The 12,844-nt window shown below is 33.5% G+C and overlaps 2 protein-coding genes across 45 annotated transcripts in view; one reads left to right on the top strand and one right to left on the bottom strand.

The window, feature by feature from the left end:
* The window catches only part of LOC131129259 (uncharacterized), a 90,509-nt gene that overhangs the window by 25,482 nt on the left and 52,183 nt on the right, over nt 1–12,844 (bottom strand). For 39 of the 43 annotated variants that reach the window (XR_009129798.1, XM_058072606.1, XM_058072621.1 and 36 more), the window contains one exon: nt 8,905–12,817. The exons of 2 other annotated variants lie outside the window; for them this stretch is intronic. The gene's annotated coding sequence lies outside the window, so the exon portion shown is untranslated. Of the gene's footprint in view, nt 1–8,904; nt 12,818–12,844 lie in introns of those variants that run through there. 2 more of the 43 variants (XM_058072589.1, XM_058072599.1) reach the window with 2 other exon arrangements.
* Nucleotides 1–12,844, top strand: part of LOC131129258 (cAMP-specific 3',5'-cyclic phosphodiesterase 4D-like) — a 116,128-nt gene that overhangs the window by 19,128 nt on the left and 84,156 nt on the right. Inside the window, exon 3 of one of the 2 annotated variants that reach the window (XM_058072584.1) lies at nt 4,314–4,516. In XM_058072584.1, coding sequence (XP_057928567.1) covers nt 4,314–4,516 — 203 coding nt within the window. Of the gene's footprint in view, nt 1–4,313; nt 4,517–7,827; nt 8,622–12,844 lie in introns of those variants that run through there. The other variant, XM_058072585.1, reaches the window with a different exon arrangement.

A 12,844-nucleotide genomic window follows, 5' to 3' on the forward strand; every position in this document is an offset into this window, starting at 1 on the left:
TTTTCTGTAATTTTTGCTGGATGATTAAGGGTGCAGAAAGTGCGATAATGTACCTGTTTTTTAATTGTTAATATTATTTTTTATTTAGATTTTTTTGTAATTTGTAATCTATACTTTTATTTCTGTATTTTTTTTAAATTATTTTATATTTTTCTGTAATTTTTGCTTGGTGATTAAGGGTGCAGACAAGTGCGATAATGTACCTGTTTTGTAATTATTATTATTTTTATTTTTTTAATTTTTCTGTAATTTTTAATCTATACTTTTATTTCTGTATTTTTTATTATTATTTTATATTTTTCTGTAATTTTTGCTCAGTGATTAAGGGTGCAGACAAGTGCGATAATGCACCTGTTTTGTAATTATTATTATTTTTTTTATTTATATTTTTCTGTAATTTGTAATCTGTACTTTTATTTCTGTAATTTTTTTGTAATTATTTTATATTTTTCTGTAATTTTTGCTCAGTGATTAAGGGTGCAGACAAGTGCGATAATGTACCTGTTTTGTAATTATTATTATTATTATTTTTAAATATTTTTCTGTAATTTCTAATCTGTATTTTTATTTCTGTATTTTTTTTGTAATTATTTTATATTTTTCTGTAATTTTTGCTCGGTCATTAAGGGTGCAGACCTTAATGACCCCCCCCCCCCCCCCCCCCGTCATCTTTGAACTCTTGTTACACCGGATACATCAACAGCTATTCAGTGAGGAGAATTTAAAAAGAAGAGTTGCTAGTTCAATGACTGCTAACGTGTGTAAAAGACGTGTTGGACGTCTGCAATATGATAATATGGTTGGATGCCAGCTTGCTGCAAGAGTGCATTTTGCATGTAGTATTCTCATGTGCTGTTTTAATACCATTAATCACAGTTTTCAAATGAATTAGTCATGATTAATCACCATTTGAACTACAGTAATCCCTTGATATCCCGTGATATTTGAATTTGCTGCAAGAGTGCATTTTGCATGTAGTATTCTCATGTGCTGTTTTAATCCCATTAATCGCAGTTTTCAAATGAATTAGTCATGATTAATCACCATTTGAAATACTGTAATCCCTTGATATCCCGTGATATTTGAATTGGCTGCAAGAGTGCATTTTGCATGTCGTATTCTCATGTCATTTATAATAAGTAGTGCTGTTTTAGTCCCATTAATCATAGTTTTTAGTCATGATTAATCACCATTTGAAATACAGTAATGCCTTGATATCCCGTGATATTTGAATTTGCTTCAGGAGTGCATTTTGCATGTCGTATTCTCATGTCATTTATAATAAGCAGTGCTGTTTTAATGCCATTAATCACAGTGTTCAAATGAATTAGTCATGATTAATCACCATTTGAAATACAGTAATCCCTTGATATTTGAATTTGCTGCAAGAGTGCATTTTGCATGTCGTATTCTCATGTCATTTATAATAAGCAGTGCTGTTTTAATCCCATTAATCACAGTGTTCAAATGAATTAGTCATGATTAATCACCATTTGAAATACAGTAATCCCTTGATATCCCTTGAATTTGCTGCAAGAGTGCATTTTGCACGTCGTATTCTCATGTCATTTATAATAAGTAGTGCTGTTTTAATCCAATTAATCACAGTTTTTGAATTAATTAGTAATGATTAATCAACATTTGAAATACAGTAATCCCTTGCTTATCACAGTTAATTGGTTCTACAGCCGACCGTGATATTTGAATTTGCTTCAAGAGTGCATTTTGCATGTAGTATTCTCATGTCATCTATAAGTAGTGCTGTTTTAATCCAATTAATCATAGTTTTCAAATTAATTAGTCATGATTAATGGATGTTTGGTGATAAAAATACACAAAGAACACAATTTGGTTCACACAGTGTATTAATAACACGATAAGACACGTACTAACTGGAACATGTACGCAAAACGAGGCAAAGTACACTAACCAGGAAGTACGCTAACCAAGGTTACACTGTGTTTTATTAACAGTAAAATAAAATATATTAATTAAATTTGTTAATAAATTTATGGCAGCGTGTATGTAACCCTAGGACCACCTGTATTTATGTATTTTTAATAAGATATGAATAATAATAATATTGTTTATCAAATAATTGTCATTTTAAAGAGACGCTTAATAATATTGTTTATCAAATAATTGTCATTTTAAGGAGACACTTGAGTAGTGTCATGTTTTGTCAGTGGCCATCACCTTTTATATCTCTTGAACACTATCCTTATTTACAAGAGTGTTGCACACACACACAGGAAATGGGACCCGAGAGGCGCGTGCTGCTTAGCATAATAGTGAATATGGATGTGCAGAGGATGGGATAAGAGGTTGGACCACGTGCACACAAGACCAGATGGACTGTGATTTATGAGGGCCCTGGGTGTCAGCTGGGTCGCGTTTATGAATTTGATTTTGTTTTTATGCACATCATGTTTGTCCTTTACTAATATGACAACCATTGATACAGCCTCCGTGTCCACACCCCTCCCGTGGAACTACAAGAGATGGATGGATGGATTTTTGTTGTTGTTTTTGTTAACAATATTATAAACATTCATTCGTTTTCTACCGCGGGGGTGCTGGAGCCTATCCTAGCTGTCATTGGGCGAGAGGCGGGGTACACCCTGGACTGGTGGCCAGCCAATCACAGGGCACATATAGACAAACAACCATTCACACTCACATTCATACCTATGGACAATTATTATGTCATCTTTTTGGGACTTTTGCTAGTTTTTCAATGCTTAATAAATATTTTTTTTCCTAAATTATTATTATTATTTTTTTTAATTTTCCAAATATTTGAACAAAATTTTCTTTTGGTAATATTATGATTTTTATTCACATAATTTTAGAACTTTTTCCCCAACCAAATTTTCAAAAAATTACAAATCTATTTCATAATTTCACAACTAATATATTACTAGAATATTCTTTAATATTTCCAATCATTGCTTCTAAAATGACATTATTTATTCTTGTCAAATTGCCAATTTTTTCCTCAATATTTTGACTTTATTCTTGCAAAATTACAGCTGATTTTCAAGTTCTGTTAACTATTTCAACTTTCTTGTAAGTTTCTATGCCGCTTATCCTCGGCATTATGTCATCTTTTTGGGATTTTTTCCCAGTTTTTCAGTGCTTAATGTTTTTCTTCCTAAATTAATTTTTTTTTTTAATTTTCCAAATATTTCAACTTTCTTTGAAATTTTCTTTTGGTAATATTATGATTTTATTCACATATTATAACTTTTTTCCCAACCTAATTTTCAAAAAATTACAAATCTATTTCATAATTTTACAACTTTGAAGAATATTCTTTAATATTTCCAGTCATTGCTTCTAAAATGACATTATTTTTTTCATAATATTACGACTTTATTCTTGTCAAATTGCCAATTTTTTTCTTAATATTTTGACTTTATTCTTGCAAAATTACAGCTGATTTTCCAGTTCTGTTAACTATTTCAACTTTCTTCTTGGAAGTTTCTATGCCGCTTATCCTTACTAGGATTGTGGGGGTATGCTGGAGCTTATCCCAGCTGACTTCAGGCGAAAGGCGGGGTACACCCTGGACTGGTGGCCAGCCAACCAATCACAGGGCACATATAGACAAACAACCATTCACACTCATATTCTTATACTTTTTCACAGTTTTTCAATACTTAATACATAGTTTTTCTTCCTAAATTTTAAAAAATGTTTTTTTTTAATTTTCAAAATATTTCAACTTTTTTCAAAATTTTCTTTTGGTAATATTATGATTTTATTCACATAATATTATATTTTTTTTCCCCATCCAAATTTTCAAAAAAATACAACTAAATTAATAAAAATCTAATAAAAAATTTCAAAATATATAAACTTTCTTTAAAATTTTCTTTTGGTAATATTATGATTTTATTCACATAATATTATAACTTTTTTCCCCATCCAAGTTTTCAAAAAATTACAAATAAATTAATAAAAATCTAATAAAAAAATTCCAAATATTTAAACTTTCTTTAAAATGTTCTTTTGGTAATATTATGATTTTATTCACATAATATTGGAACTTTGGACAATTATTATGTCATCTTTTTGGGACTTTTCCCGGTTTTTCCATGCTTAATACATATTTTTTCTTCCTAAATTTTAAAAAAAGTTTTTTTTTTCAAATATTTCAACTTTCTTCAAAATGTTCTTTTAGTAATATTATGATTTTATTCACATCATATTAGAACTTTTTACCCAACAAAATTTACAAATGTAATAAAAATCTACTGACGATCTTTCCATCCTACAATCTAGACTCATTTCCTCCTGCCGCTCGACAGGTTCGTAGGGAGTCTCTCCCCGTGGTCCACCAGGTGGTGAGACGACGCTACTCTGGGCAGTTGCATCTTCCCCCGCTGCGGAGGAGACACTCGTGTCAGGAGCACCCGTCCGACAGCCGGAGGTTTTCTGCAACATATGGCCTACCCCTGCACCGCCTGGAGGCTCTGTACCGTCGAGCGGTGGCCAGTCATGATGAACACCGGTCTGTTTTTCTTCATTTTCCACTAACACTCAGTAAAGCAGCCATGTATAATGCATAAATATGCTAAGAAAATATCCTTTTTCCCATTGCCTGAATTGTTGATATAGTGCAGGATGGGTACAAACTCTTCTGATTCTACTTCTGTCACAAGATTGGGTCTATTTTTAACGTTTAATTTAAAAGTACAATGCATAAATCTACTAATTTTACTTGCCCCCAGACACACAGACAAATAGACTGTATGACTGACAAAAGGGCTCACTTTGTTCATGCTGTTGTTCTATGCAACAAGGTGCTGCAAGCCATGCACAGAGTGAACATAGATGGATACACTTCCTTTATTGTCATTGCACAATGACACAGCAGTGAAATTGCTAACCAAATGTTGTTGCCTGGCTCCCGTGTAATAATAAATAATAATAATGTGGAGAATACATAGATGACATCAAATATGAACAACAATGTACAGCGTAAAACAGTAATTTGTACAAATAATTCAAATAATTTTAAATAATAACATAGCAATATATTCAGGCTGGCAAAATTAGGAATTTTAATTTTTTATCTTTTCTTTTTAATTTTAATTTTTGTTTTTAATTTTAATTTTATCTTTTATTAGTATTTTAATTTTATTTTTTATCTTTTAATTTTAAATTTAATTGTTGTTTTTGTTTTTGTTTTATTTTTTATTTGTATTTTTTAATTTTAATTTTAATTTTAATTTTTGTTTTTAATTTTATCTTTTATTAGTATTTTAATTTTATTTTTTATCTTTTAATTTTAAATTTAATTGTTGTTTTTGTTTTTGTTTTATTTTTTATTTGTATTTTTTAATTTTAATTTTAATTTTAATTTTAATTTTAATTTTAATTTTAATTTTAATTTTAATTTTAATTTTATTAGTATTTTAATTTTAATTTTGTTTTTGTTTTATTTTTTATTTGTATTTTTTAATTTTAATTTTAATTTTAATTTTAATTTTAATTTTAATTTTAATTTTAATTTTAATTTTAATTTTAATTTTAATTTTAATTTTAATTTTAATTATTTATCTTTTAAATTTATCTTTTATTAGTATTTTAATTTTAATTTTGATTGTTTCTTATTTGTATTTTTTAATTTTAATTTTAATTTTAATTTTAATTTTTTATCTTTTAATTTTTACCTTTTATTAGTATTTTAATTTTGATTGTTGTTTTTAATTTGTATTTTTATTTTTATTTATTTTTTTTTAATTTTAATTTTAATTTTAATTTTCAGACCAGATCTTGTGACACCCCTACCTAATTCAACCCCCCAGTGTTAGAATTCACCTCAGGTAGTATCTTCAAATTGTCCTATTTTGGTTTACAGCCATGCAAACTGGAGCCTGGGTTTCCTGAGTACTTATTACTACTGTCATCTTAGTATTATGCATTAAGTATTATGTGTTTTTTCTGCATGTCTCAATTGACACATCATTTTTCAAGTAACATTTCAGTCAGCTCAATCCAGTGTGGTTATTCTTCTCTCAGGTTTGTGATGTGTGGTCAGTCATGGTTTTTGTGGATGCAGTTAATTTTTTCGGGAAAATTAATTCCAACATATACTGTGACATTTAACAATGATTACATTTTTTTTTAATCAAAAATATGTCAGAAACGTCAATACTTCATTGAACTCAATGGAGCAGTACCTGGAAATTGCCTGTTTTGGGATGTAGCGTAGTGAAAGGTCAGATAGGCAGGACTTTACTTGTTCCCATCGTACATTCATAGTACATTACATGGTAATGGTAATGGTAATGGTAATGGTTTTATTTCATTTGAACATGCATTAGATTACAATTGAATGCATCACATAATCAGTTCCCAGTTCCACATGTCCAAAAGGAGTAGGAAGAAGCAAAGCTTATTAAATCCTACCCCTCCATCTGGTACTTTTACAATCAGTAACTGTTACATTTGTTCACTTCCTGCTTTCCATAATACAGTTTAAGGTTTTTTTTGTCTATATGTGCCCTGTGATTGGCTGGCCACCAGTACAGGGTGTACCCCGACTCTCGCCCGAAGACAGCTGGGATAGGCTCCAGCACCCCTTGTGAGGATAAGCGGTAGAAAATGAATGAATGAATGAATGATTAATTAGAAAACTGTGATTAATGGGATTAAAACCACACTACTTTTTATAAATGACATGAGTGTGAATGGTTGTTTGTCTATATGTGCCCTGTGATTGGCTGGCCACCAGTCCAGAGTGTACCCCGACTCTTGCCCGAAGACAGCTGGGATAGGCTCCAGCACCCCTTGTGAAGATAAGCGGTACAAAATCAATGAAATGAATGAATGATTAATTTGAAAACTGTGATTAATGGGATTAAAACTGTACTACTTATTATAAATGACATGAGATTGACATGAGTGTGAATGGTTGTTTGTCTACATGTGCCCTGTGATTGGCTGGCCACCAGTCCAGGGTGTACCCCGCCTCTTGCCTCAAGACAGCTGGGATAGGCTCCAGCACCCCCACGACAGTATCACTTGGATACTGTGAACATCCAGCAGCAACACAACATTTTGGCATGACTACTATTTTGATGAAAAATATACTGAACCAGGGCTGCACAGCGCCCGAGTGGTTCGCACGGAGGCCATACAGCAAGGAGACCCGAGTTCAATTCCACCCTCGGCCATCTCTGTGTGGAGTTTGCATGTTCTCCCCGTGCATGCGTGGGTTTTCTCCGGGTACTCCGGTTTCCTCCCACATTCCAAAAACATGCTAGGTTAATTAGCGACTCCAAATTGTCCATAGGTATGAATGTGAGTGTGAATGGTTGTTTGTCTATATGTGCCCTGTGATTGGCTGGCCACCAGTCCAGGGTGTACCCGGCCTTTCGCTTGAAGACAGCTGGGATAGGCTCCAGCACCCCCCACCCGCGACCCTCATGAGGACAAGCGGTAGAAAATGAACAAAATGAATGAATGATTAATTTGAAAACTGTGATTAATGGGATTAAAACAGCACTACTTATTATAGATGACATGAGAATACTACATGCACTCTTGAAGCAAATTCAAGTATCACGGTCCGGTGTAGAACCAATTAACTGTGATAAACAAGGGATTACTGTATTTCAAAGGTTGATTAATCATGACTAATTATGTTGAAAACTATGATTAATGGGATTAAAACAGCACTACTTTTTTTTAGATGACATGAAATTGACATGAGTGTGAATGGTTGTTTGTCTATATGTGCCCTGTGATTGGCTGGCCACCAGTCCAGGGTGTACCCCGCCTCTCTCGCCTGAAGACAGCTGGGGTAGGCTCCAGCACCCCCGCGACCCTGATGGTAGAAAATTAATGAAATGAATGAATGATTAATTAATTAATTAATAATGAATGTATATATGATGTATATAGTGTATGTTTGGTAATATTTTTGATTGGATTTATGGTATTTTTAATAATTTTTATACATTTCAGTCTCGGTCAAACACTTTGTAAGCGACTATAGATGTGTTAGTTCGATTCCATGGAAAGCACATACATGTAGTATTTCCCTCTCACATGTCCATTAAACGCTTAGAAAATGCGCACTTAATGTTGACACGAATGATGGACAGATGGTGGGCAGCTCGATTCCAGGAGGGCGGAGAGAGAGAGAGTGAGAGAGAGAGAGAGAGAGAGAGGAAGAGGACTTAGCAAAGCAGAGAGTTGCAGGAAGCCTCGTAGCGTCTTCAGCACCGTAGAACGTGGACAGCAGCGCGCCATGTCCTGCCGCGAAAACCTCCTTTAGTGTCCTCGTTTCGTGTCACAACGTCCGTGTTTTTTTTTTTTTAATTTTTATTTTTTAGGGTTCTTTTTGTCTCCGTTTCCGGTATATAATCGCCCACTAATCAAAAACAAAGTATAAAAAAAAAAATGGAGTGCGCAGCGCTGAGCAGAGAGGGAGCGGGTCTCGCCAAGCCGCCCAAACACTTGTGGCGGCAGCCGAGGACCAACATACGGATCAAACAGCGCTTCAACTCGGACACCGAGCGCTACCTGTGCCGTAACCGGACCCTGGAGAAGCTTCGCCCGGTACTGAAGAAGCCGCGCTTGTCCTGGCCGTCCTCGCTCAAACGGTAAACAATGTTAAACTTATAAATATACCACTGACAAACAAAGTAGCACAGCGGTAGTACAATATCATATTACATATAAATATACATATAAAATATATATTAAATATACAAGCAGTGTTATGAATCCAAATAATCCTGCTTTGACTGTGTTATTAACATATTTATCCCACTTGAGTGAGCTGCCAGTACATCCATTGCAGATCTGTACTACAACATATTAAAACAAGGGTGTCAAAAGTGTGGCGCAGGGGCCGTTTATGGCACATGGCTTTTTTTTGTGTGGAACTAAACTAAATTAAAAACAACACTGAAAAATGGTTAATAGAACAAAAAGGTATAATGTCATGATAAAAAAAAGTGGTATTTAATGATTAATAATGTCAAGGGCGGTCTTGGTAGCGTTGTGATGCGAATGTTTTTTTTTTTTTTTTTTTAATATTTCAACTTTCTTCAAAAATTTCTTTTGGTAATATTCTGATTTTATTCACATATAACTTTTTCCCCAACCAATTTTTTTTCTCAATATTTTGACTTTATTCTTGCAAAATTACAGCTGGTTTTCGTTAGAAGAAAACACCTGATTTTGACCAAAAATGAGAGAAAATTTGATTTTTCTGCAAAAAAAAATCCAATTTAGACTCTCTTGTTTCATCAGAAACAGTTTGTTTTTAGCCTTTTTGTATCTTTATAAATGGGCGTTAGAAGAAAACACCTGATTTTGACCAAAAATTAGAGAAAATTAGCTTTTTCTGCAAATAATCAAATTTAGACTTTCTTCTTTCATCAGAAAAAAGTTTGTTTTTATCCTTTTTGTATCTTTATAAATGGGCGTTAGAAGAAAACACCTGATTTTGACCAAAAATTAGAGAGATTTTTTTTCTGCAAATAATCCAATTTCGACTCTCTTCTTTCATCAGAAAAAGTTTGTTTTTAGCCTTTTTGTATCTTTATAAATCGGCATTAGAAAAAAACACCTGATTTTGACCAAAAATGAGAGAAAATTAGCTTTTTCTGCAAATAATGCAATTGAGACTCTCTTCTTTCATCTGAAAAAAAGTTTGTTTTTATCCTTTTTGTATCTTTATAAATCAGCGTTAGAAGAAAACACCTGATTTTGACCAAAAATTAGAGAAAATTAGCTTTTTCTGCAAATAATAACATTCACAATCAAAGAAAAACCCACGCATGAACGGGGAGAACATGCAAACTCCACACAGAGAATTGGGGTGGAATTGAACCCGTGTCTCCTAGCTGTGAGGCCTGCATGCTAGCCACTCGACCACCGTGCAGCATATTATAAACATTTTGACCGTAATTATGCGAACTGGCATGTAAACATAACAGAAAATATGATTACAGCAGAGCTTGAATTAGACAAATTGCCCCCCCCCCGTGTAGAAGCCATTGACTGTAGGAGAAATGCATTGTGTTGAAGCACTTAAACCAACCCAGACAAGAGAAGCCTGTTTATAATGGATATCCTGGTTAGGATGTTGTCCTACTCAGTCTTTCTTCAAAGCAGCTGATGATGCAACTCCTCTTTCGGAGCCTTAAAATTGAAGTTAAATATCCCCGGGAAGATGGTTTTTCCCAAGATTGATGTACCTGCAAAACTGTGCGGAAACAACAGCTATTGATTTTCTATCAAGTCTTTTCACATCTCAACTCGGGTCTATTTATGCTCCACGTAGTACACCAGGGGTCTCAAACTCAATTTACTTGGGGGGGGCACTGGAGCTAGGGTCTGGGTGAGACTGGGCCGCATCAGGTTTTCCAAAAAAAAAAAAACGCATTTATTGAAAAAAAATAAATAAATAAAACTGCTTTGGTTCCAATTTTCTACAATAAAAGCTCTGATAAAACATTCCACTGTTCTCAAATATCTTAATTTTTATTTTTCTACACAAAATAAGATGAAAAATAAATAAATTAAGAATAAAAAAAATCAATCAATCAGTAATAAATAAATATAATAATAATAATAATAAAACGGCAAATAATAAAAACTTAAGAAACCACATATAGTTGGTGGGTAGACAAATTATTTTTTTCATATTAAAATGAACAAAGCATTATTAGAGCCCTGTAGACATGACAAAACACGACTATAGTCACATTTATACTCTTTTTATTTACAACATATTGCGCAACTGCAGGGTCTTGAGACACATGCTAACTCGCAAACTAGAGAGCTAGCGACCTAAACGGTAGCCTCCAAGTTATTTCCTTTCAACTTAAATAGCCAAAAACTTACCACTTCCACACGGATAGAGAGGATAACTATTAACAGTTATTTAACCTTTAACATGAACATGAATCAAACGTAATAATTTTTTCTGGGTACATGATACCATACAGCATCCATATCAAACTTGCGCGGGCCGCGCTAACATTAAACTTTCATATCAAGGCGGGGGCCTCAAACTAGTGTCCTGCGGGCCACATTTGGCCCACGGGCCGCATGTTTGAGACCCCTGATTTATACATATTTTGCTAAGTATTTTCTGAGAGATAATTCTTTATCTTTTTTTATAGACATGACAAAACACGACTATAGTCACATTTATACTCTTTTTATTTACAACATATTGCGCAACTGCAGGGTCTTGAGACACATACTAACTCGCAAACTAGAGAGCTAGCGACCTAAACGGTAGCCTTCAAGTTATTTCCTTTCAACTTAAATAGCCCAAAAACTTACCACTTCCACACGGATAGGGAGGATAACTATTAACAGTTATTTAACCTGCGATGGCAATTAAATTCAAAGATTGTCTTGTAAAGATCCGTCATCACTGAACTAGATCCTAGCCAGGGCCTTCAGAGTGGTCTTAGTTCTTCATGAGTGTCATCAAGGTGTCAGTCACACATCCATGATATCAATCACATCCCAAAGGTGACATTTTTGTGATTTGAGCCTTGAGATATGGGCCTTCTGGAAGTAGTCATGGTGGTCGGTAAGAATACTATAGGCTGTGGAAAGGGTGGGGGGTGGGGTGGGGGGTGGGGGTTCAATTTTATAGAAGAAAACACCTGATTATGACCAAAAAATAGAGAGAATTAGCTTTTTCTGCAAAGAATCAAATTTAGACTATCTTCCGTCATCAGAAAAAAAGTTTGTTTTTAGCCTTTTTGTATCTTTATAATTCGGAGTTAGACGAAAACACCTGATTTTGACCAAAAATTAGAGAAAATTAGCTTTTTCTGCAAAGAATCCAATTTTGATTCTCTTGTTTCATCAGAAAAAAGTTTGTTTTTATCCTTTTTGTATCTTTATAAATTGGCGTTAGAAGAAAACACCTGATTTTGACCAAAAATTTGAGCGAATTAGCTTTTTTTGCAAATAATCAAATTTAGACTCTCTTCTTTCATCAGGAAAAAGTTTGTTTTTATCCTTTTTGTATCTTTATAAATCGGCGTTAGAAGAAAACACCTGATTTTGACCAAAACTTTGAGAGAATTTTTTTCTGCAAAGAGTCAAATTTAGACTCTCTTGTTTCATCAGAAAAAAGTTTGTTTTTAGCCTTTTTGTATCTTTATAATTCGGCATTAGAAGAAAACACCTGATTTTGACCAAAAATTAGAGAAAATTAGCTTTTTCTGCAAAGAATCAAATTTCGACTCTCTTCTTTCATCAGAAAAAAGTTTGTTTTTATCCTTTTTGTATCTTTATAAATCAAGCGTTAGAAGAAAACACCTGATTTTGAACAAAAATTAGAGAAAATTAGCTTTTTCTGCAAAGAATCAAATTTAGACTCTCTTCTGTCATCAGAAAAAAGTTTGTTTTTATCCTTTTTGTATCTTTATAAATTGCCGTTAGAAGAAAACACCTGATTTTGACCAAAAATGAGAAAGAATTAGCTTTTTCTGCTCCCGTTGTTGGTCACACGGAATTCAGACCCTTCCAATGTGATGTACAGAATCAGATAATGTAGCATTTTTCTTTTTCCCCCCATTTTCCAAATTGTAGCCTCCATTCTTGTGTGACAGGACCGTTACCCACTGAAGCTCATCTTCTTTAAGGGTCTGTGCAGAGATGTTCTTCTGCAGAGACATTTTTGAGTCATTGTTGCATTCCTATCATCTCACACCATCTGGCCGTTCTTCTCTGACCTCTGCCATTAAACAAGGCACTTTTATCCAAAGACCCGTCACTCAGTGGATCATTTCCCTTTGTTGGAGCGTTGGCTGGAAGGCTGGGATGGGATATTGGGGGTGAAAAA

The sequence above is a fragment of the Doryrhamphus excisus genome, chromosome 5 (genome assembly GCF_030265055.1).
Source record: "Doryrhamphus excisus isolate RoL2022-K1 chromosome 5, RoL_Dexc_1.0, whole genome shotgun sequence".
Classification (NCBI taxonomy): Eukaryota; Metazoa; Chordata; class Actinopteri; order Syngnathiformes; family Syngnathidae; genus Doryrhamphus; species Doryrhamphus excisus.